Source organism: Phyllostomus discolor, chromosome 8, assembly GCF_004126475.2.
Source record: "Phyllostomus discolor isolate MPI-MPIP mPhyDis1 chromosome 8, mPhyDis1.pri.v3, whole genome shotgun sequence".
Lineage (NCBI taxonomy): Eukaryota > Metazoa > Chordata > Mammalia > Chiroptera > Phyllostomidae > Phyllostomus > Phyllostomus discolor.
This window is the reverse complement of record NC_040910.2, coordinates 11,793,912-11,819,585: the sequence shown is the minus strand read 5'-3', so window position 1 is coordinate 11,819,585 and position 25,674 is coordinate 11,793,912. Positions and strand designations below refer to the sequence as shown.

Here is a 25,674-nt window from a genome sequence, read left to right as displayed (position 1 = left end):
AGCATTTCATATCGACATCTGGTCCGTGTGTGTATACGCACTTTTTTAAAAAGGGTCCAACCAGCCCTGGCTGGTGTGGCTCGGTTGGCTGGAGGAGCGTCCTGTGCACCGTAACTTTGGGGGTTTGACTCCCAGCTCGTAGGTTTGATCCCGGGTCGGGACACCTGTGGGAGGCAACTGATCGATCTCTCTCTCTCTCTCTCTTTCTCTCCCCTCTCTCTCCTCCTAAAATGAATAAACACATTTTTAAAATTTTTTAACTAAATCACACCAACAACTCAGAATGTCAGAACTCCAACAGAATTATTAGTGTAGATCAGCATGTCTAAACACGGGAGATCCTGGACCAAATCCAAAACATTTCTTTACATACTTGTGCCTTTTACGTGTGTCCTGATGTGGTCCCCACCTTAGCCTATTGAATCCAAAACTGTGGGAGTGGGACTAAGAAATCTGAGCTCTGACTGCAGGCCAGGGCACTTTAAGGTCGGACAATCCATGGTCTAGAAAATTCACCTCTACATGAACCTCAAAACATCTTTTCTAAGGGAGCTTAACTCTTAGGAGGCAGTTCTGAAAATGTTTTGCACACTGTTCATATTCTCCTAAGATATCTACCACACGCACATTCTGGGTCACTCATCAAAAACGTTAAATAGGCAAGTCAATTTTCCCTGCGTGTCCCTGTGCTGCTTACCTGCTGACGGGGTGTGGAGAGCACGTCCACAGGAAAAATGATGCAGTGAAACATCTTCTGGTTTGACCAGAGCAGATCAAAATGACAAAAACGTTCTCTCTGAGTCTCGAAGTTGGTCACAGCATCTGCAAACTGAGGTTCCAGTTCTTCTTCAAGTCTCAGGAAATATTGGTAGTTGTGTGTCTAAGAGTTGGTGGGTGGAGCGGGAGTTTGGGTGGATGAAAACCACTGGAAACCTTTGTATGGACATGTAAAATTCAACTATGAAAGTAGCCAGCATTCTGAGTTCACCTAAGTGTGAAAACATGTCACCCTAGGAATGTCACGTAAGGTCTCTGGGTTTCAATTTCAGCCTTCCTTTCCCTCCTTCTCTCATACTTTCTCTACTTGTTCCCTACACAGTTTTCCCAAATCCTTAATGTCCAAAAATATTAAGGAGGCAACAGCCCACAAGCCATTTCCTGCATTTTAAAATAACTAAAATAGTACATTTACTCGGTTGTCTTTAAAACATTGTACAGGTCAACACTTTCAAGTGCCTGCTTTGGGGATAAGTTACTTAAACTCAGTGTGGTCATGTAAGGTCTTTACAGCATGCATCCGTTCATACAGTCCAATCCCACGAAGGAAAAGGAAGTCGGCTGTAGCACCACGCGCCTTAGGATGACTTGGGAGCACGTGAGGGTCTCCGACACCAGGAGTTGTGGGGAGGGGCTGTCGTGAGACACCGTAGGGAAGGTAATGTCTAAGCTGACTCGTGAGAGACCAGTAGAGTTGGCCAGATGAAGAACTTGGATAAGAGTGATAACATATGCAAAGGCCCAGAGAGAGAGACCGAGAACAAACTCCGTATGTGCTGAGAGTGGCAGGTAATTCAGTGCATCTGAGGGTGAGAGCCGACCAGTGCTGGAGGGAGTGATCGCTAAGCCCGGAGCGGTCAGCAGACCAGGTTGTGCGGAGCCGCTGTGCCAGACTTCGCCGATGCTGAGACATTGGACAGCTCCCGAAGAGAGGCAAAGGGGCGAACGAACGTACCAGGCTCACATTCATTGAGAAAATCAGTCCAGGATGCAGAGAATGGGTCGGTGGGCAGACAAGATTGAGGCAGGGGGACTACTCGGTAGCAGCTGCAGAAACCATGAGAGACGTGTGCGTCTGAACCAGATCAGCAGCATCGGGGGTGGAAAATGAGAATTAAAATTCATTGATGATTAGAACAGATAGTTCTGGAGGTTTCATTGGGTGTGGGTGGTGGGGGGAGGGCGGAAGCTAGGCTGGTAATGCCTCAGTCTGAGAGCGCGTTATCACGATTAGCACTGGGCCTGCGCCCCAGAGGAGGGCACGCCCGTGCCTCGCGGTCTTGGCTGAGGGTGCAGTGTGGGCTGCGGAATCCACCAGGGTTACAGAAAAACCTGTCTCTTGGAATCACTAGGAGCAGAAGACAAGGAATCTGATGGTTCACCCCGAAGTCTCCCGTCAGTAGTCCTATCATCACCTTTACTCCTGAGCCCCGTCATCTTGCCCAACTTCGTGAAACTCAGGGACAAGGCAATAAGAGGTGTGGGTTTCTTTGCGGGGAGAGGAGGGTGTTTTGTTTGTTTGCATTTTAACTTACTAGCACTGCTAAAAGTCGAAAGGCAGGAAGAATCTCTTCTTCATGGACATACTGGCCTAGGTGACCCCTGAGAATCTGATGGGAATGAGCACCCCCTCAGCGCCGGTCAGCAGGGGCCTGGTCATCTTAGTCCTGTCCCTCCTTGCCATGGATGCCATCCCCCCTCCCCAGCCCACCTCCTCCAGAATGCTGCCCTTTGCCCTGCAGAACCATCCGACCCAACGGTTTGCTCTGAGGACTAAATGCAGCCCCATGTGGAAAGGCTCTATAACTTTAGAGGCATAGCTCTTCTTATTCCTGCTGGTCTGGGTACCATGTCACCCCTCTCAACTTTCTCTCTTTCTCTCTCTCCCCGCCCCCCTCTCACTCACACACACACACACACACACACACACCACCAGTTTCACAGAAACACAAGCCACTGAGCCACACCGTAGACCAGAGACGCGTGCGGGAGCCAGTACACAGGAGGAGTTGTTTCCTCTGAGTAACTGGCACACGATCGTGGCCCATGGTGTCGCTGGCGTTGGATGTACTTCGGCTCCTGACACTGCCGTGTCCCTAATAGGAGAAAACACTTAGAATAAGAGTAACCCAGGAGCAAGGAGACTGGTGCTCAGTAAGAGTTTCTGTGATTCTTCTGGCGGGGAGGGGGGCGTGAGTCATACTTAGAGGCTTCCAGCCTTGTAAGGCAGAGTGGCCAGGGACTTCCTAAAGCGAGCTGTTTGGGGTGAAGACTGGGCCTTGAGTCCCGGAGGGGCGGGGGCTCACAAGGGCGTCTCCCACGTGGTCGGCTGTTCTCATGGCCACTGAGCAGCGCACAGGGGAGTTGTTCAGCCTCCTCGAGCCGCAGGTGCTCTCTCTCCCTGCCCGCTGTCTTCCTGCCTCCAGGGGAACATTGGGAGACACTAAGACTCTCAGACCACCTTTCCATACAGCAGGAGGTGGCGCGACAGACGATACGATGTAAGATCGCGCTGCTCTTTCGGACACAACTAAACAAAACGAAAACCATAACACAGCTTCGGTGTCTTTAATGAGGTCCCTCTTATATTCCTAAATGCTGGTGCGTGAAATATATGTCAAGATGTGGGTTAAAGGGGCCAGCAGGAGAGAGCTTCAGGCCCTGAAGGAAAAAGAAATTCTCAGCAGCTCCATTCAGGTCGCAGGCTGGAAATCTATTTGATGGGAACCTCGACAATCCGGCGCTGTTTTATAATCTAGGGCATGCATGCATTAGCACTTGGACTTGGGCTTGAATTGCAAATTTGATTTTTGCCGTTCACATTTTAAAAGGTTCACCAGATGCTTGGAAAACATTAGGGTTTTGTGGGCTAGCGAACAGAAATCCTATCATTCCACCTCTTTGTGTTGTGGAGACCCGGAAAGCAACCTCTCTCAGTCGCAGTTGCAACTATTAGCTCCCCTGAATGTTAAAGATGGTACCATATTTGCCTGGTGTCCTGCGCCCCCACGTTTTTGTGCACATTATCCACAGGATTATTATACCCATTACTAAAGCCGTGGTATGTGATCATTATACCCATACACAACGAGCATCCTTCTTTTCCCTCGAGAATGTGGGCAAGAAAGTGCACGTTATACATGGCAAAATACAGTCACGGCGAATTGGCGAAGGCTTGCTGGGTGCTTACCAGATGCGAGGCATGAAACTAAGTGTGGTTTCCGTATTGTTCAAGCTCAGCCTCAGACTAACTCTGTGGGCTAGATGTTACTAACCCATTTTGCAGATGGAGTAACCAAGGCTCAGGAGAGGTTATGTAAGTTTCCAGTGTTCATTCATTGAACACGTTATTCACCGAGTGCTCGCTGTGATCTGCCGGGGCTGGGTCGTGAGCAAAACGGAGGAGTCCCTGCCTTCGTGTACCTCGCTGCCTGACGGCCCCGGCATCACGGTGGGCACCAGCGGCGGGCAGCACGGCCAACATTGAGTACGTACCAGACAACGTTTATATGCTCCCACTCTTAAGTGGGGGTCTGGGATTTGAACCCAGGTGCTCTGACTCCAGGGCCAGTGCTGCCGTGTCTGTATCACTGCCTCAGCCAGCGAGGCCCACTCTGCCTCCATGGCCATGGCCACTACTGCCTCCCAGAGGAATAAACAGCATTTGTCTTCACTTTCTCCACCCGGCCCATCCATTTCGTGGCTCCAGAGCAGAATCACGCACCTGAACTTTCTAAAAGGAGGTCAGGTTCATGTTTAAGACAAGCGCTTGTCTTTTTCAGGTTCACATTGCTTCAGGAGGTGCCCAGGGCCCCAGGTCTTATTTCCTTTAGGCCTTGGAGCAATGATAGTTGAACTTGCCCCTGTGTGTTGGAGCTATGTTCAGGTTCCTGCCATAGCTGTCATCAGAACCACAGTCTCTAGTTTGTTCAATAAATAAGGTAATTTTGTAACAAGGCCTACCTAACAGGATGGATTGAACCATTATCTTCTTTGAAGTTAAATTCCAGTGTGTCCCAACTCAAGCTTTGTTTTTAATAGTTCTGGGGCTTTGACCAAGTGTCTGCAGACAGGGTTTGGTGTTGTGACTGGAAACATAGGACTTAGGAATGAGGGCTGGACTGGATTTTTACCCAAGGACCCTTTCTGTTTATTTTTACCGTGGGTTTCTCTACATATGAGAAAGGTGACCAAGAGCCAGGTGACGCCAAGAGATTGCTTGGCAAGAAAGTGGCACTTGTTAGAAGCCCCACGCCATCTCCAGGCGGGTTTGATTTCACGTGGGGCTCCTCTTGAGCCTGGTCAAGTTCACCTGTGAGTGCCAAGGGCAGGGCCAGAGGAGCCCTGCTTCTCCGCCCCTCCCCCTCAGGCCCGTGATGCCACTAAAGCCCCTGCTGACCCAGCCTAGTCCTCCCTGTGTCATTCAGGGAGCGCTTTCCCTGCACGCAGTTTCTGCCCATTCTTTCACCAGAAGTCCCCCACGCTGCCCTTTTCTGGCAGAAAGGAAAGGGGCAGATGGATGAGGTTTATGGTTTATAAATTCATAGAGTTAGCAAGACTTTTCTTAACGTGGCTTCTTTATTTATTTGTTTTTATTGATTTTTAGAGAGGGGGAAGGGAGGGGGGACAAATGGAGAGAAACACTGATGTGCAGGAGAAACATCCATGAGTTGCCTGGTATACACCACAACTGAGGACCAAACCCACAACCCTAGGCATGTGCCCCTACCAGGAATCAAACCCACGGCCTTTCGGTTTACAGGGCAATGCTCCAAGCCACTGAGTCACACCAGCTGGGGCTTAACTTGACTTCTGAAATGAGTCCAGTGAAGTGGACATACACACTCCAGGCTAAGAGAGCTCATCACTGGGAATGTAGAATCTCCAAGTCAGGCATTCCTTCAGGTCCATGACGCTGCCTCCTGCTCTGATTTCAGCTCGCCTCTTTGAGCCCCCCTGAATTACACTACGGCATCGTTCATTCAGCTCGCCATTATTTATTAACCACGGCTCTGAACTCGAACACTAAGTGCAACCCCACAATACACAGTAAGCAGGTCAGGGGCAGTCCCTACCTTCCAGAAGCGCACTAAATAGACGCTTAAGCAATTGCCCCCAAGTATGGTAGAAGCTATGATGGGGAGGAAGAGATTGCTTGGAAAAAGTCATTCCAGCCCATCCGACCCAGTAGAGGTGACTCAAAGGAGAGTGTAGGAAAGGGACCCAAGAGGGGATTTCCTAGAGTAGGTGAAATCTCAGACACAACCTGAAAGATGAGCAGCTATTAACCCGGGGAGGGGAAGATGGAGGGGAAGAAGTGTGTTCCAAGAGAAGAAAACATGTCCAGAGTCCTGGAGGCAGCAAAAAGCCCGGCATGCTTGAGGAACTGAAGTTTCAGGAGCACTGATAGGACACATTGGGCAGAGGTTGGGGAGGTGCTGCTAAGCCAAGGAGCAGGAAGACGAGCCTGGAATGATGACCAGAGCCAGGTGGAGCAGGTCCGTTTGGGTTTCAATCTAAAGACAATGGAAATTGTTACAGGGTTATATGCGGGAAGGGCGATATATCTAATCTATATAGATATAGATAGATCTAGATATATAGAGATAGATGTAGATATAGATAGGTAGATAGGTACATAGATAGATTTAAAAGACATGGCAATATAACGAATAGATTGATAGAAAGCAAAACAATGAATAAAAGAGTAGAAGAAAGAGTAAATGGATGAACGAATGGAGCCAAGACAAGGAGATCAGTCAGGAGACTGTTTAACAGTCTAGCGAGAGGCACTGGGCCCCTAGCCTGGGGTAGTCACAGTGAGGTTGGAGGTCAGTGGGCATGTGAGAGTGACAGTCTGGATGCAGCATCCGTGGGGCTGGGTGACTGGCAGTGCGAGATGGTCCAAGGAGAATGCGTGGGTTTCTGATTTGGGTTACTGAGTAGTACTGAGATAGGAACACGGGTGAGGATCCTGTTTGACCCTGAAAGATCACCAGCTCAGTGTTGACACACGTTGAGTTTTAGGTGCCTGTGAAACACCCAGTGAGAGAGCATTGGAGTTACAGGAGCTCAGCAGAGAAGGTGGGGCCGGGCACATTGTTATGAGGACATCGGCCTGTTGTAATGGAGGACACCATCTGGGTTAGGGCATGGAGTAGGCAGGAAAGGAAGCTTAAGACTGAACAATGAAGAATTCCATCCTTTAAGAGGGAGAAAGAAGAGGACATAAGAGGCTGAGAAAGAGCCGATGGAGAGAAAGGAGGCAGTCCAGGGAAGCATGAGTTCATGGGACCCCGGGGAGGCATGCTCTTTTTCTTTAAGGGAAGTTTTTTTTTAAGATTCTATTTATTTATTTTTAGAGAGGGAAGGGAGGAAGAAAGAGAGAGAGAGAGAAACATCAATGTGTGGTTGCTGGGGGCCGTGGCCTGCAACCCAGGCACATGTCCTGACTGGGAATCGAACCTGCAATGCTTTGGTTCGCAGCCCACGCTCAATCCACTGAGCTATGCCAGCCAGGGCGAGGCATGCTCTTAGAACAGGGTGGGCCACTGCATGACCGGGTGCCAGGAGGTGGCGTGAAAGAGAGCACAGAGGAAGGTTTGGGCTATGGTAACCATTCATCTTCATGTCTACGCTATTTAGTAAACGTGTTAAATTTTCTGTTCTTAGAGTATTTTTATTGCTCTTTAAAATATTGTTGATTTAATCCTTTAATGTTCTCAATGAAGGTGTGACAAAAATTCAAGTATTAACGTCTTCCTCAAGTGTGGTACATTTGGGTCCAATCTCACGTTTAGCATTCATTTGAAAATAATAATGGGTAATTCTTCCCCACCCTCCAGTCTCTTAGGAGATTGTTTCCTGTCTCCTAGCCTAGTGAGCTCTGCTTTTTGGCTAAAAAAAAGTGTCCCCATAGAATTTGAATTGAAGCCTGGCCAATTTTGAAATTAGAATTATAACCTCTTCACTAGGTGTTATCCACCACTTAAAAGTTAGTTGACAGCAGTCCATTTTGGAACGTGTAAAGAGGAAACTCCAAGCCGGAGATTCAGGCCTTCTCTTTGTTTCCTCTTTTCCAGCTCCAGGAGACTGTGAAAAGGAAGTTGGAAGGAGCCCGCTCGCCACTCAACGGAGACCAGCAGAATGGGGCTTGCGATGGGAGTTTTTCTCCAAGCAGCAAGCGACTACGAAAGGACGTTCCCGCGGGGATGGAAGCCATCAACAGTTTGCCCAACAACATGCCACTGCCTTCAGCTTCCCCTCTCCACCAAATGGACCTGAAGCCTTCTCTGCCCTTGCAGAACAGCGGAACTCATGCCCCTGGGCTTCTGGAGGACCTAAGCAAGAATGGCAGACTCCCGGAGATTAAACTCCAGCCTGTTAACGGCTGCAGTGACCTGGAAGATGGCTTCGCCACCTTGCAGAGCAAGGGCCTCAAACAGGAGCCTCTGGACGACCCTACTTGCATCGACACATCAGAAACATCTCTTTCAAACCAGAACAAGCTGTTCTCAGACATTAACCTGAATGACCAGGAGTGGCAAGAGTTAATAGACGAACTGGCCAACACAGTCCCTGAAGACGACATACAGGACCTGTTCAACGAAGACTTTGAAGAGAAGAAGGAGCCGGAGTTCTCGCAGCCAGCCACCGAGACCCCTCTCTCCCAGGAGAGCATGAGCGTGAAGAGCGACCCCTCTCACTCTCCTTTCACGCACGTCTCCATGGGCTCTCCCCAGACACGGCCCTCTTCCTCCGGCCCTCCCTTTTCCGCCGTCTCCGCGGCCACCAGTTTACCTTCCGTCGCCAGCACTCCCGTGGCTCCCAACCCCGCAGGCTCACCAGCAAACTGTGCGGTCCAGTCCCCGCCAACTCCAAACCCAGCCCACACCCCCGGCCAAGCTCCGCCTCGGCCTGGAAGTGGCTATCTCCTCGGTGCGGCAGCGGTGCCGGTGGCTGGCTCGGGGTCCGGCCCCGGGGCCGTGCCCGGCACTGACCTGTCTCCGGCGGAGCAGCTCAAGCAGATGGCGGCGCAGCAGCAACAGCGGGCCAAGCTCATGCAGAAGCAGCAGCAGCAGCAGCAGCACTCCAACCAGCCTGCCAGCTGGTCCCCGCTGGGGCCTCCGTCCAGTCCCTACGGCGCGGCTTTCCCCGCAGAGAAACCAAATAGCCCCATGATGTACTCCCAAGCCTTTAACAACCAAAACCCAGTAGTGCCTCCGATGGCAAACAACCTGCAGAAGACGACAATGAATAACTACCTCCCGCAGAATCACATGAACATGATCAATCAGCAGCCAAATAACTTGGGGACAAACTCCTTAAGCAAACAGCACAACCTTCTCACTTACGGCAACACCAAGCCTCTGACCCACTTCAGCGCGGACTTGAGTCAGAGGATGACGCCACCCATGGCCAATCCCGGCAAAAACCCGCTGCTGCCGTACATGCAGCAGCAGCCCCCGCCGCAGCCGCCGCCGCAGCAGCCACCGCCGCAGCTCCAGGCCCCCAGGGCGCACCTGAGTGAGGACCAGAAACGCATGCTTCTCATGAAGCAGAAAGGAGTGATGAACCAGCCGCTGGCCTACGCCGCCCTGCCGTCCCACGGCCAGGTAAGTGTGAGAGCGACGCCCACTTGCAGCCGTGCTGGTGGCGTGTTTCAGACCGACGAGGTGTGATGCGTTAGCACTAGCAGGGTGCAATTAATTACCTGCGGAAGTCCTTCCTACGCATTGTCATGTAGTTGCCCGTGCTGGGGGTTTTAGCTCCTCTTTTTTTCCTGAGAGATGGAAAAGGTTGGCCTGATTGCCTTTCCTGTATTAGAATGTCTGGGCATCAAACTTGTCCTGTTCCCGGCAGTAGATAAGAAATGAAAAATTACATGACATTCTCACTCGGACGGGGGCTGCGCCGTGGAGGTCACGGGGCCGAGCCTGCTGCTCTTATCTCCTGGGTCATTCAGTCCTAGACGCGGGCCAGTGGGAAGGCCAGAGCCTTTCGGGGTCTCTCCAGCAGTTTGATAAGGCCCTGAACAACCTTCACCTAGCTTACGGAATTGTGACGCGTGGAAATCTAGGCTCCTGCTGTTCCGATGCGGGGGAGGGTTTTGTATTTTCAAAGCGAACCGGAGGACAGATTTTGTAGGACTACTCAAGACTTAAACCCTTGTTGCCGACCTAAGGCAATTAGAAGCTGCTTCAACCTCGTGGCTTGGGACTACAGTCAGACCTCTGCAGTTTGTTCATCTCTGATTCAGGGCAATTTGACGGGGACTGTGCCTTAGAGCTGTATCCAAATAAAGCCTCCTCTTTCCCACCTCACGACATCCTAGTGTAAATAGTAGGGCACTCGGTAATCCACGGTAAAAATGAGTGGTAGCCAGTCGGGGAGTGAATTCTTGGTGAGAAGCATGCGCTCGCCTCACCCTGACCACTGTGGCAAGCAGCCAGAGCTCCTGCAACGTGTAACACTTTCTCTACCTCGAAGGAGAGGGGCGTGGGGCAATGCACTGTTCTGCTGACCTTCTCCACACAGGGGTGAATTCAGGAGCCATCGCTGTACTGCACTGCAGATTGCCAGTGTGCGCCTAATCCTCTCAGAGTGCCGACATTTGCATTGCCATTGGAGATTTTGCAGGAAAGTCTTTGCTTTAGGGGCCCCTCGTGTGCAAACAGGTTACAACTAGTGGTTGGATATGTGTCCGCAGTTGGATGTTTCAGCAGTAATGCAGGCAGATCTTGCATCAGTAGGCAGTTGCGTCTCCTCTCTCCTGGTGTGCCCCTCCCCCCCCCACACCCACCCAGCCGCCTTAGAGTTGACGGAGGCTCCAAGAGCTGGAGGGTGCTGGCCTGCAGAGACAGGCCTGCGCTCTTCTCCTCCACAGCCTTCCAACCCCAGAGCCTCACAGTGGTTTCTTGTCTGCACATGCCAGCCAGCTCTAACGAAATTCTGTCTGGAGAAATAAAAATACAGCTCGGTTTATGTCAGCTGCACTTGGTCACTGGTAGAAAAACATCATTGCAATGTGGGCTTCTGTTTTGTCTTGGTTTCATTAGACAAATGTATATACCACTGGAGAAATGCAACACTGCATTCGCTTCCACATTAAGTTGTGAAGCAGGCAAAAATGGAGGCAATGTACAGGGGTGTTTGCTGTTGCCCTGAACGCGTCCTAGGTTTATGTGATGAGATCGCGAGCTGTCAGAATGGACTCTTGTTAATCTTAATACAAACTGTGCTTCTACATTGGCTGTTTTCACGTCAGCCACAGTACAATATTTCCTCTGAGCCAGACCAAAGATGACTAATTTCCAACCCACAGGCTCTGCAGACGGAGCCGGTGTCTCCTGATATTTGCGAACTTGGGATGAGGCCCTTGTCTTTGCTGGAACTCGGATTTTAAAGGTACTCATTTCAGGTCCTGATGCTTGCCTAGCTACGCAAAACTGAATCCCTGAGCTGCAGAGGTCACATTTTGAAAGAGCTCAATCAGGTGAAGAAATGAAAGTGATGGTTTTCTGGCCTAAATCTGCTGGTTCATCCTCTGTTTCTTCTGTCTCATGAGGTCCTTTTGGGGCGGACAAGCCTTCCTTCTTGAGTGAGGCCTCTTTAGAATAATCACTTTGTAACCTGATAAGGAACCATCAAGCAAAAGCATGCTTTTTAATGAAACGTTAACTCGCCACTGTTTGAAACAAGCTTCAAAATATATATATAAACATGTGAATATCTTTCTGTATTCATACCATTTATTCCGTGCTTTTGTCTGCTTCCAGAGCATTATTTACATAGCTCATTGCATAGTTCATTACGCTATATGTGAGTACGTTGCACGAATACGGTCACGAATTACAGGAAGGCATAGAATGTAATTATACATGGGTGCCGTTCAGGTGTGTGTTTTGCTCTTGCTAGGGAATATTCACTTCATTCTTTTTTGGCCACAAGGACTATGATTAACACTTAGTTTCAATGACTGATTTAAACACCAAAAGTAATAACACTGGAACACTGATTTCAAGATAATTATTTCATACAGATGTTCACTTACTTGGGCCATTTGCAGAATATGCCAGTTCTCTTAGACATGAATAGAAATTCACTGAGATCCTGGATATTAAAAAAAAAAAAACAAGCAGGGAGCCAAAACTAGAAAAGACCCAAAAAGAACTTAGTTCAAAATTTTGAATGTCTTATCAAGATATTTTACTTCTGACAATTTATCTAGTATTCCTTATAATTAGAGAATTGAACAAAGATTTGTGTACAAAGATTATGTACATGGTGTTACTTACAACAGCAAGGAATTGGAACCAAAGTGAGCACTTTGGAAACGCCGGGCACATAAACATCTTGGCACTCGGTGACAGATCACGTGGGGATACTTGCAGGATGAGTGAAGGCAGCAGGTCATACGAGCGCTTGGATGTTACTGTCCAGACCGTGTCTTTGATACAAACAGAAAAAGACCGAATAGCTACAATATTAGGAATGGTGTTTGGGGCTGGTAAATCATGAGTAATTATTGTTTTTCCTCTCTGTAGTTTACTAAGTTTTCTATCATACCTGTATGTTGGAAAACGTGGCCAACTATGAAACTTGGTATGTATGTTATTCCCACCATCGGGAATAATAATTTTTAGGGAAGGGAAATCCCTTATTTGAAAAAAGTTTATACTATGCTAATTCTTTAAAAGAAAAATCTTATTTTTCCAATTTGCCAGTTGGATTGAGGTGATACCATTCCCATTTACTCATACACAGTATTAGTTTTGAGTCTTTCCCTTTCTTTCTCCACCTCTTCTTCTTACTTCTTATCATCTGCTCGATTCCTGTAAACTTCAGGTAATGGAGTGACAATGAAACGTTCACCATGATAAACTCTCAAATCTTCTCTGCATTCTGTTCTTTTATTATTTCTTTGATCATGTCTCTTTTCCCTTGTCTGTCTCATTTTTTACTTTCTGGAACTTCTATTCATTTTGTATTGGACTTTCTGGGTTGCTCTCTAATGTTTAAAATACATGTTTCTGTGACAAAATCACCAGAGCCTTCTTTGGTTGTGTCTATCCACTATCTTTTCCTAATTTTGTTGTTTCTCAAGGACAAGATCCCTCTCTCTCTCTCTCTCTCTCTCTCTCTCTCTCTCTGTTTTTACTGTATTTTGCATAGTACCTGGCACCACATCTTAAACATAAGGAGGTTTTAAGCATGGCAATTATCAAAGTTCAGAACAAAAATATGTTTGCAGTGGATTCTCAGCTCCAGTGGAGAGAGCTTTAGCACAAATAACACAGAGCTGCTTTTGAGATCAAACAGGAGAACTGGAAAGGCAAGTCTAAAAGGAACCCTTTGATGGGAGGTGGTTATCTTGAACCAGTGGAACCACCGCGAGATTGCGGGAAAGGCAAACGCAGGCTCCGTGCCTGACAAACAGGAACACGGTGGAGCGGCTCGGAAAGGAGTGGCCGGGAAAGTTGCAGGGCTCCCAGAGCCTGGGGACGAGCTTTACATGGAATCGTGGAAAGTGAATAATTTCCAAAGTGTGATGTGAATTTTCAGTAGTTGCCGTCATAGGACTAGAGAAGCAGGATACCGTGTTACTTTATTAATACTTTACGTGATGTTTGCTGTGTGTGGCTCCGTGTACCAGAATGAGTACATACATTCTCATGTTGTATGGGATGTTTTTCCCCCTTTCATTTTATTTTACTGACATTTGTTGGGTACCATGTGCAGTGTATTATTAGAAGCTTTTTAGTCGTAAGATCTCCGCAGAAAGAACAGAGCTCCAATATTAGCAGCCATCCTGGAAATCTCTCTGAAGACACATTTTCCTTAACTTTAAAAAATTGGAGTCCCTTTGAATTTAATTTCCTTAAAATATATACTTTTTATTTTCTCCAAATAATAGAAGGCATCACTCAGAAAGTCAAATAATACCATGAGGCTTATAATGAAAAACAACAGCTTCAGCCTCTTCATTCTTCATTTCTGCTTCCCAAAGGTGACCACTTCAATTCACTGAGTCGTTTCCTTTGACTTGCTTCCGTAAACTGCTGTTTCTCAATATTTCAATGATTTGTTTCTATAGAAGATGAGGACTCAGCTCACTTATATTACCTCCTCCCAAACACGGTCCCCTCCACACAGAATCTCCCTTTCCCCTTCGCCATGCTCTCAGCACAGCTAGATCCTCATAGATTGCAAAGTATGATTTTTAAAGGATTCCAGATTTACGTGACTGATTCTTGCACTGCGCCTCACAGTTAAACTGTCCAGTATAGTAGGATTGTATTTCCTTTCTCATATGACTTTTTGGTTTTTTTCTATCATTAATAACTGTCTATTTTTTTAATTGGTGTTGTCTCTGCACCTACCTTCAACCTGTCCTCAAACTTTTTTGACTGTAAAACTTTCAGTGGGATCAAACCTCAGACCATCTATTTTTCTGATATTTTCTTTTCTTTTTTCTCCCTCCCCCTCCCTCTCCCCTTCCCTCCACCCCCTCCAACATTTTTTCTCTCTCTCTCTTTCTCAGTCTCCTCCCTTCTCTCTGCCCCTCTCTCCCTCTCTCTCCCTCACGCCCCTCCTTCAACGTCTCTCCTGAAGGCTTCGACCCCCTTGCTCCAGCCTTCTATCCTATTATCGTGTCATTCTGCTGCTTAACTGAAGTCACACGGATGCCCTTGACCATCATGCCTGGGATGTTTCACGGCCCTTCTGTGTTGCATGGTGTTTTCTTGACCCCTCCCCCGCTTCCTCTACTGGGTCCCTCCCCCTGGCGGAGCACACCCCCTCGGAGCTTCTTGAGAAAGGGTGCATGGGAGATTATGTTGATGGGAACTGTTTTTGAGAATGTCCTCATCTTCACGTTGGATGGATAGTTTGTCAGATACAGAATCGCAGTTAAGAAAACATATTTGATCAGACTTTTACAGGCATTTCTTCATGGCCCTGTGGCCTTTATAATACCTACCAACATTTGGATACCCCGCCTTATGGGTGCAACTATTTTGTTGTTGTTTTTTTCAATCTGAGAGTGTTTTTAGATCTTCTCTCTATCCCTGAAATTCGCGGTGGTATACTTTCATTCACTATGTCTGGTACTATGAATGTTTTTAAGTTAAGTTTTCTTGTCTCTCCCCCACCCCCAATTATCCAATTCTCTGAAGAACCTTTTTCAAAGGCTCACTGTATTTTTTTCTTTTTTCACGTTAGAAGCTTTTCTCAAATGTCTGTTTGCTTTATTTTAAGAGTGAGGCACAGGAAAGCCAAATAGTTGCTCTGTGTCTTTACAGAAGGCTTGTCGCACGTGGGGCTTTGCTCCAGGGGGGTTGGGCTAGAACCCCACCCCCTCACGGGGTCAGTGTCTGTGGATATTTTCCCCAAAGGCAGACAGAAGAGACTCCTTCAGCCTCCTTAGGAAGAGTTGGACGTCTGGAGGCTGGCTTTCTGGGGCTGAGCGGAGAAGAGGAGTTGGTACGTGGTGGTGTGGGTGAAGGGTGTCTCACTAAATACAGTGTAGACTTTCACTTAACCTCCTCATTTTTATATGGTTCCGCATCCCACCCTCAACAAGGGCTGGGGTCCAGGGTTCCAGAGTCTTGCGGCTTCACCCCCCCAGAGCAGGGGGGTGCACCTTCCTTCTTCCAGTCTGGACGAGTGTGTCTGCCCACTTCTTAATGAAACGGCACTTGAGCCTATTTTTCTTTTGGGTGAGCCCTCACCCCCAGCCTGGCACCCTGAGGGGCTTCTGGTCCCTGAGACTTGAGAGCATTCTTCTGCTGGAACCTTCTTGCTTTGGTTTTAGCTTCCCCACTGCAGGACTCGAATTAGCCTCCTCCAAGCCTCCAAGTCCTTTCCCCCTCAGCCGCCTGGTGCTCATCTTCAGAATTCGGTTCACACCCCTCGATTGCTATTTCCATCTCTTTGCTCTTGAATATCCATGTCATTTTCATTCTTGTATTGTCGTTGTCCTGGGGTGCTGCAGAGAGCCACGGCAAAGGTGGGTGTTCAGGCCACCAAAGCTCCTCCAGTGCCTCTCACATCCATCTGAATATCAAATGTTACCCAGTATTGAAATTCACAGTTTACAGCAAAGTTCACAAGATCACGTCTAACATGTTGGGTTTTATTGGAGCTGCTTTCACAAAGCCTGAAATGCACTTTAACATGGCATTTACATATGTTGAAGATATGTGTGCGGATGGACGGCAGTGCCCATGTGATCGGCACGCTGTTTTAGAATAAGGTCTTGCAATTAGAAGCACTGAGTAGACTTTAGAATCTTGAAAATATTGACTCACTTCAAGGACTATAAAAACAATTTAGGTTCCGTGACCCTGACTAAGCCAATAGTATCTGGCGACTCAGATACAAGATAAAATATTGACAGAACACTCATCCCCGCCTGAACCCGGGGCCACCCAGCTGAGGGGAACGCAGGGGGCAGAGCTGCTACAAAAATGCAGATAACAAATGAGACGTTCCCGGTAATAGGCATAGTCGTCCCTTCCGCACACGTACGGCATGTTTTGTAAATCCTGTCCGAGTCTTAGAGTTACGAGGCTGTGAGTAAACAGCAACAAAAGTTCTAGGAAAGGAATTCATGTTAAAATAGTCTTGGGGGAAGAGAGGGCTTTTAATGAGTCCCCTATGAGAATCCTCCTTAAAGGTTTTGTGGGATATTCCTATTTACAGAGAGAGCTTACAGCAACCATCAGATGGTGTTGCTGAAACTCGTGGGTCTAAGAATTACCTGCGGACATTGTTTAAGAGACAACAGTCAGATTCCTCTGCCAAAGACTCAGAATCAGTAGGTCTGGGACAAGGCCTGGGGATATGCATTTTATTTTCTTACTGGTTTTTTTTTTAGAGAGAGAGAAAGAGAACCATCAACTTGTTCCATTTATTTGCTCATTCATTGGTGGCTTCTTGTATGTGCCCTGACCGGGGATCGAACTCACAACTTTGATGTTTTGGGATAACACTCTAACCAACTGAGCAAGCCGGCCGTGGCAGAGGACGCATTTTACCAAACAGCCCGCCACCGCCACCATTTCTAGCAGAGAGACACTCCCTGGGTAACTGAAAGCTGAACTGAGGCAGCCTGTGTTCATGCCGTTGCTCAGCGTTGGCGTGCGCTCACCCACGGCAGTTACCACGTGACCGTGAACTCTGCGAGGGTGAAGACTCGTGCTGTTTCCGGTGCGATGGGAAATTGTGGTTGCCGTGTGTTCAGTGGGTTTCCTTTCTTAGGATGGAGTAAATTTTTTTGAACTTATTATTTTTTTATTTTTCAATTACGGCGTACGTTCACCAGTGCATCTGGAGAGCAGGTCTGGCTTTATGTTTGCTTGGCAGGAGCCCGCCAGCCGAAGGGCCTGCCACAAGCATAAAAACTGTGAAACTTGGCCAAGCATATCCTCCCCATGTATATCCACTCCTAAAATTCTAGATCTTGTGGACTAAAAATAGGCACCAAAATAATACCCTCCACAACAGGGGTGTCCAGCCTTTTGACACCTCTGGGCCACACTGGAAGAAGAACTGTCCTGGGTCACACATTATATACACAAACACTAATGAGAACTGACAAGCAAAAAAAAGGCTTTAAGTAAATTTATGGTTTTGCGTTGGGCCGCGGGTTGGACATCCCTGCCCTGCAGTGTCCGGCGACGTGCGGTCCAATCAGGGCGGTGGCCAGTTGTGCGCGGTAAGTCGGTGCAGAGCATCAAGGGGCTGCGTGCCGCCTCGCTAGGCTGTACGTGAGGACTGTGGGTAGAGGGAAGGCGAGCATGGGTCCAGCCTGGAGGAGACAGGAGCAGCACCCTGGGGGAGGGGAGCTTTGACGTAGACCGAGCGTGAGTGGGAGGGAGATGGATGGGGGGAGGGCGGATGGAAAGGCGTATTCATGCACCCAAAGGGCTGTTCCTGGAGTGGATCACGCAGATAGTGGCCAGGCTGGCGGGCGGAAGGATTTGTGGTGAGGCCAGAGAGGGGAAGTCCGAGAGAACAGTTAGGGGCAGTCTACATTCTACTGTGGGACAGTAAGAGTCTTTATCTGGATGGAGCGTTTCAAATTTAAAGGGGAAATGGGTACGATGGCATTCAGAGAAAAGAAATAACAAAACTTAATGATTGAATATATGATAAGACGAAAGGGAAATGAAGAAAACATTTATGATCATAGTGTTAGGGTGGTATAATCATTTTCAAAAGATGATGGTCTTGTCATACACACATCCAAATCTCTAATCTTATTTCCACTTAAAAGCAATTCAGTCACTTGTTTGTATTTATCTGATTCTTCTGATTTGTATTTCCCTTTCATGAAGACCCTTGTTCCCCACTCCTCAAAAGGTATGAAGCTAGTTCACAGGAATTCTTTGAAAGTTCGTGTTAAATTGAGCCACAGGGAGCTAGCTTCTCCTGTATTTTATAGTTGAGCTTTTTTGTTTTTACCAGTGTTTATTTTTCAATAAATTCATATCACTATAAAATGGTTGTTTTCATCAGTTAGAGGAGTGACAGAGGGTACGTCTTCCTTTTGCTTTGTGGTGACGCCTTACCTGTTATTGAAGAGGACACTCTCTACAGACGGTCCTTATGCAGGTGTGGGAGGGGAACAGGATTCCATTGGAACGGGATTCCAGGACTTCAAAGCATGTCATGTCATCATCCATTAACTATTCATAGCAAGTCTGGCTCTCCTAGAGGTTACAGGGCTCTCTGGGAAGCTGGGGGGTGTGGGGCAAGCTGTTTTCCTTTACAAAGAGAGTCTATTATTTTCTGGTTCCCGAGCAAGTTTCTACGGAATTGTCTTCTCTATGACACCAAACGGTTTGCATCTGACCCAGCACGTAAAGAATCAAAGTGCCTTCCACAACAGTTAGATTTTCTTGTGAGTATTTAACGTGATACATGAGATCATGCGGGTTACCTGTACCATTTTTAAGTACTAAGCAGTAAACATTGACCCCAAATAGTATCCAAACTGATAACGCCCATTTATTCATATTATGATTTCCTAGAAGAGGTTTTATAAACATAGCTGTATTCGCAAATTGCTTTTGCATCTGAGATGATGGGGAGTTTGTTTGGGCTTCTTTTCTGTCCTGGTCCCTAGCCCCGGTTCATATAAAGTACGTTTTCATCGGCTTATTAGACCAGGAGCACTTTCAGTGCGAAGCTGAGGTTGATCAGGGATGGAAGGGAAAAGGTCATTTCTGGATGTAGATAGAGACTTCCTCAGGCAGCCACTGGTCTTCCTGGTGCCTTGGCGAGAATTAGGGGAAAGGCCCCTCCTCTGAGCAGGCGGAAGGAGGCAGCTGCCCCACCGGAACCCCAGGGATGCCGGCAGCCCCCCTTGCACCCTCTGCTGGACACTGTTGTGCTAGCTGCAGACTGCACGGCCACAGGTGGGGGTGCACCTGCACAGGCGCTAAAAGCCACTCAACACAGAGCACACCACCAGCGTCTCAGGCCAGAGCGTTGAGAACCTGAGTTCCACGTGCCACTCGGTGCTGTGGCGGGTCAGACGCTGCAGCGTGAAGCCGTCGGGTAAAGGGGACCGCAGGCCCACGTGAGGCTGTCCAGCAGCCTGCAGGGTGCACACTGCTAGTCTCAGTGCCGTCTGCCCGTGGGAGGCTCGTTCATGTGGCAGCGCAGCCCGGAGAAAGGGCGTGGCCTTTGGCCCCCTCCAGAGCATGGGCAGGACCGGATGTCCCCAAGGCTGGAGCAGCACCATCCAACAGAAACATAAAGCAAACCGTGGAATTTAAAAATTTTCCTTGGCCACATTACTAAAGACAAAAAGAAACAGGTGAAATAGATCTCAACATACTTCTCTTGAACCCAGTATATTAAAACATTACGTCAACAGATCATCAATATAAAAACTACTAATGAGATATGTTTACCGTCTTTTTCACACCAGGTCTCTGGAACCTGGTGGGTGGGTCTGCCCCACTTATAGCGCAGAGCCCTCGGACCAGTCACCAGTCCAGGGCTGGGCGGTCGCACTGGTCGGGCAGGGCAGGTCTTCAGCAGCGACACCCGCCCTGGGGTCGGAACGGCAGTCGGTGGGACCCGAGGCTGCTTCAGAGCAGCCGGCTCTTGGTGTCCCCTTTTAAGAGCTGGGTGGCCCTAAACTGGACAGAACAGATTAGTGCTCCCCACTGCCCTCTGCGCAGCCAGGGGGCCCCCTGCTGAGAGGCACTGAGCCCTGTCCTCTGCACAAGCCGCATGCGGCAGGTTTTGCGCCCTGGCTGTTAGGGTTCACCTGCTGTGTGGCCCCCGGCCCCCGGTGTGGCATGCGGCTGCTGCTCGGGGAAGGACGGGGCCCTCCTGCATGCATGCCCTGCCGGGGGTGCAGAGCGTATGTGAGCAGCCTTGGGGACATACATCCTGTGGCAGGTCAGCAGCCCCTGACCCCCCATTGACACATCAGTGAGAGCGGCTGGTGCCCGGGGCTTGCTTTCCAGGGTTCTGCTGAGCTTCGTTAACTGCGCTGGGGAAGAAAAGGTGTGCAGCTAAAGAAGAACCCGCTTCGCTGTGTGGGAACGTGAAGAACTGGGCACTGGGCAGCGTGGTGAATGGGTGGCCCGGCGAGGGAGGCGTGCGAGTAAACACCGTGCTCCAGAGCACCGCAGGCCGGGGCTGTGCTCGCTGCATTGGCGGGGTGCTCTTGCACGCACACTTGCCCTGCTCTGGGCCCAGAGACGGTCAGGTGCTCGCTCGCCTGTGTCAGAGCAGTCAGGGAGCCACCTTGCGGGGGGTGGGGGGGGAGCGGTCAGAGTGCAGAGGTCAGCGGCTGACTCTGGAGCTCGGACATGCATGCAAAACATGCTTCACCTCTTCGCTACCTGCGGGGCCTCAGGGACTTCTACGACTTCTCTGAGCTTTAGCTTCTCTGTCTGGAGAACAGGGATAATAATAATAATAATAATAGGATCATAGGGTGTTGCTGTGTCCTAATGTATGCAAAGCATTTAGCATAGTATCAGACCCACAGGATGTACAATATGCATTTTTTAAATTTAGGACATTAGTTGCGTCATATGCTATTCGTCCCTTTTCAATCCTCTAGGAGAATATAGCTGAGCCTCAGTTTCCCTCTAAGGCCACTTCATTCATTCAGTTATTCACTCATTCATGCAACAGGCATTCATCTTGTGTCTGAAATGTCTAGGCCTCGGACACACAAAGATGCAGAGGTTCTGGGAGAAACAGTATCATATACAATACCTGTGAAATTACATGGACAGGAACTACAAACAAAGTGGTAAAAATATATTAATGTTGTCTTTAAAAAACCGTTAGGAACTTCTAAGTGATGGTAAAGAGTTTTCTTTCACCCTGTGTGTGACCGGATTATTCCTCCTGCATTTACTTCTATTTGAAATAAAAATTACTTATTTGTCATGTTTTAATATAAAATATAAAAATATTTGTTCCTTTTATTAAATGATCTAAAATGAGGAAAACACCTCAAAGAAAAAAATCTCTGTACTCCCCCACCATTTACCTTAGACTCCGAGGGGCCTTCCAGTGCCCTGGTCGTTTCTGGAACTGTGTTATGTGAGAAAAGTGGTTTGTCTTTGTTAATCAGAAGGTAAAAATGAGGGTGGGATTTAATGCAACTGATCACTATAAGATCTAACCTTTTCATGTATTAAAAACATGTAAACAAATATTCCCAAAATAATGAAAACTATTATTGCTTTAAACTGCTTTTTTTTTCCTTTGGGGGATTATTTAGATTAAAGCAGGCATTTTAGTCAAAGTTTTAAAACTTAACTCCAAACTAAGCAAGCACTCTATTGGATAATGTATTGTATGGGTTACCTATTGCTAGGTAACAAGTCACACCCTAAACTTAGCAGCCAAAGACGAGCATGCGCTGTCCCACACAGTCCTGGGGAAATCCGGGAGCAGCTTTGCTGGGTGCCTCTGGCTCACGGTCTCCCTGAGGTTACAGTCAGGTCGTACCATCTGAAGGCAGGGCCGGGGCTGAACGCTGCTTCCCAGGGGCCCCCACGAGGGTCTGCTGCTGGTGGGAGGGCTCAGGTCCTCACCACATGGATCCCTCCGCAGGGCTGCTTGAGTGTTCTCACAACGCGGCCGCTGACTTCCCCAACCTGAGTGATTCAGGAGACAGCAAGGAGCAAGCCGCCGGGCCTTTTCGGACATTTGCCTTTTTAGTTATTTTATTCATTTGAAGCAAATCATTACGTTCAGTCCCGCGCTGGGGTAGAGGGATGGGTTCTCCCCTCTGAAGGGAGTGTCAAGAATTTGTGGACACCAGGACTACAGTGAAAGGCTTTTGGCACTTCCTGAGGTGCTGAAGTGGCCTCGGCACAGAGACGCTTAGGGTGGGAAGGACTGAGCCGGCGATGACCGGAGGACCCGGTGCCCGGGGCCCACCCAGTGTGCACTGGGACCGGAGAGGGAGGAAGACATAGACTCCCAACGCACCGGAAACGTCTTTCTTCTTACTTTGCAGCCCCAGACCTGATACTGGAGCCAGGCTGCACGGCAGAGAATTAATGTAGAATTCTGTGGTCAAACGTGAGGAAGCCTTTGCTTTTATTGAAAGAGGGAAGTAGATTTTAGAGGACCTAGCATCTGAGCTACTGTCCCCTGTGCCCTACACCCCGCCCTGTCAGCCCCACGGTTCCCCGCGTCTGCTCTAAGAACTCTTTCCCTCCCCTTTCCACGGTGTGACATTCGGCATTTCTAGCCTTCAGTTTCTGTCCTCCCCACCTCCCGCTCCCCCCCCCTCCCCCGGACTCTGTGCCGTCTTTCCTGCGGAAGGAAGTGTTCCCTGACAGCACGGCCTACTTGATGCTGCCATCCGATGATGCACCTGAGTCCTGCCCCCGCATCCTCCATCCAGTTCCTCCGTTTTCCACCTCGCAACCTGGGCGCTGCGGCTGGCCACACTGTGACTTCCTATCACTGCATATTGCAGGGGCCAGAGTCCCCGGCGCCGCGTGCTGTCCACTTAGTCACCTCTCTCCACATGTGTATTAGTCACAGCAAGATGCACGCACGCAAATCCTTTAAGTCCTTTGGGCTTTTCTTTCCATTTCCCCTTCAAATATGAATCACCTAGCAACACGCGCCGGGGACCAAGTGCACAGGAAGCTGTACTGCCGTTACTGTGAGCATCGCAGAGATGCCAGAGGCAGGGTCCCTGCCCTTACGAAGTTTATCCTCTGGTAAAAGCTGGATTTGAAAAACAAACTTTTAATAAAAACCGCATACCGATTCCTATTTATGTTCAACAGAGCGACGTGTTGTCCAGGTTACAACGGTCAGACTCAAGGGTTAGGCTTTCACGTACCTTTCAAATGAGAAACCAGCTGTCTTCTGGATGAAGTAAATGCGTGCGCCTCGATGAGAAATACTGCTACAGGAAAATCATTTTGTAGATCGACTTTCTAGTTTTAAAAACGCGTTTCACCAGTCTGGTAAAAAATTCAAGTGCCTTTGAAATCAAAGTAAACAAAGGAAACACTTATTAATAATTGCAAAAAAGATGCACCCTATTAATATGATAAGTAATTAGCTACAACTGATCGTTGAAATATAAGCAGAAGGGTGATACTATATATTCTAGTTTTCCTTCTTTCTCACAAGACCTCAGCTCTGGGTTTCAGTTTACTCAACTTTAGATGGACCATTGTTCACGAAAGGGAGTTAGGACTTGTGGGCTGCGAAGAGTTGATAAGGAACGTGAAGAGCAAGCTGCAGGAGCAAAAGTCAAGGCTTTGGGAGGAGACCGAGAGCCCCCCGGAGGCCCGGTGTGAAGGTCTGACCTTGGCACGAGAAGCAGTGGGTAGGCGTGTAGGCTTGGAGGAGAGGGCTGTGCTGTCTGACCAGAGGGCTGGGCCGCAGGCGGCTAGGACGCCGCACACCTGGGCAGGGCAATTAGGGCCTGACTGATGCGGCCCTGGAAATAGGTCCCAAGAAAGTGGGACGTGTAAAGGGAAGACAGCCAACTGTGACTCCCACGCCTCTGACTTAGAAGCCGAGGGTAGCCTGCGGTTACCGGTAAAGGGAGCGTGGTGCACCGAAGGGCACAGTTCAACACGATTTGGCTGAATTGTCCTGTCGGACCTCCGATGGAGATGCCTTCCTCCACTGGAGAAGTCAAGGGTGAGAGCTGTGGGTGTCAGCTTCCCCCACATCCCTTTAAAAATGTGGATGGACTGCTGCTTCAGGGAAGTGGCGTGTGACAAACATACACAGCATCTAGCACGGAGTCTGGAGACTGCTGGGAAATGACAGGCGTGGATGAAATATCTGTGCACGTGACTGACTGTGTACGCGTGCCTTTGTGTGTACACACTCACACATATTCCAAAAATATCTGAAAACCCGTTCATCATGATGTTGGCCCTAGTTAGTTCTAAATGCTGGAATTATAAATGTCTCTTTTTTATTTCCTTCTTTCTTTTTGCTTATCTGCATTTACTGATTTTTCCCATTGAATGTGTATCACCTGTATAAGCTTCCTCACAGGGAGAAATAATTTTTAAACCCTTGGTACAGTGAAAGAGATAGAAATAGAATTTTCAGCGACAGAATCAGAGGGAACCTTGAAATGATGGTCTCAAGGTGAGGGAACTGAGACCCTGAGAGTTACATGATTTATTACAAGTCTCTTGAAATAAGACTGAATTTTCTAAAGCTGGGGCTTAAAAATACCACATATGTCAAGGAGGAGAGTGGAGTTACCCTCATCGTCTAGAACTGGGATTCCTCCAAAGCAGCGGTTCTTAACTAGGGGTGACTTGGCCCCCCTCACCACCCGCTGCACATTTAGAGATGTTTTCGGTTGTCACAGTAGAGGCAGGGAGGGCTGCCAAGGGCATCAGTGAGTAGAGACCAGAGACGCTGTGAAATGTTCTGCAATGCACAGGGCAGCCCTTGCAACAAAGAACCATCCAGTTCACATGTCAACAGTGCCGAGGTTGAGACACTGATTCGAAGGCAGGTGCGCCTTGGGGCCACCACCTGTGGAATGCCTGTGTGCTCAGCACCCGGCATGAATCATGTCATTGCATCTTCAAATGATCTTGAAACTCAGGCACATGATGTAGACCGTGTTCAGGTCACACAGTAATTAAACACTGGGACCAGGAACCAAAGCAAAGTCTGTTTGCGTCTGAACCGGAGCTCTTGAACACTATGCAGTTTCGCCTCCGCATCGACACCCACAGAGTGAAGTGGGAACAGGAAGGCCATCTGAAGGTCACGTCTGACTTCTGGTCTCGTTCCCTCTGCCCTTGCCAAGCCTTCAGAACCACCTGGGTTCTCCTAGATGGTGATAACTGGTTAAACACACTTTTAACACTTTTTTGTGTCTCTTCCCCTTCACCCCCATCTTCCAGATAGATATTTCTTTTGTCGTGAGTATTATGTCCATCCTGTTGGAGGTGGGGACAGGGTGTGGCATTTGGTTGGTCGGCAAATGGGAGCTGATACGCACGGGTGGACTGTAGGCCTGGGTCGCGGAGAAGCAGTCTGAAAATGTCTGAGACCCCGTGCTTCCGAGCACCCTTCTAGCCCACTGGCAAGAAGGCAGGCCTATACACTTACATTGTTCCTCCTGGGTCTCTTCACCTTTATCTCTGGGTAAGGAACTCTTGTATCCAGCATTCTAAAGTTGCCTCGGCCTCCTTGGCATTTCCACGGAAGGACACTGCATATTGAAAACAAAAACTTGGTTGCTTTCAGAAAGCTGACTTCCTTGGGTCCTTGAGAATACAGACGGACTGCTCGGGGGACCCAACCGGAGGGCTGCAGAGCCGCCCTGCTGCCGGGTGCACGGGCACCTCTGCTCTGCTGCCAGCCCTCGCCCCTGCTTTTCCGATGGAAAAC

At 48.7% G+C, this 25,674-nt stretch overlaps 1 protein-coding gene across 2 annotated transcripts in view; it reads left to right on the top strand.

Annotated features, from left to right (window-relative positions):
• Window positions 1–25,674, top strand: part of MAML3 (mastermind like transcriptional coactivator 3) — a 366,454-nt gene that overhangs the window by 209,834 nt on the left and 130,946 nt on the right. For both annotated transcript variants that reach the window (XM_036031830.1, XM_028519393.2), the window contains exon 2: window positions 7,860–9,392. In XM_036031830.1, coding sequence (XP_035887723.1) covers window positions 7,860–9,392 — 1,533 coding nt within the window. The remainder of the gene's footprint in view (window positions 1–7,859; window positions 9,393–25,674) is intronic.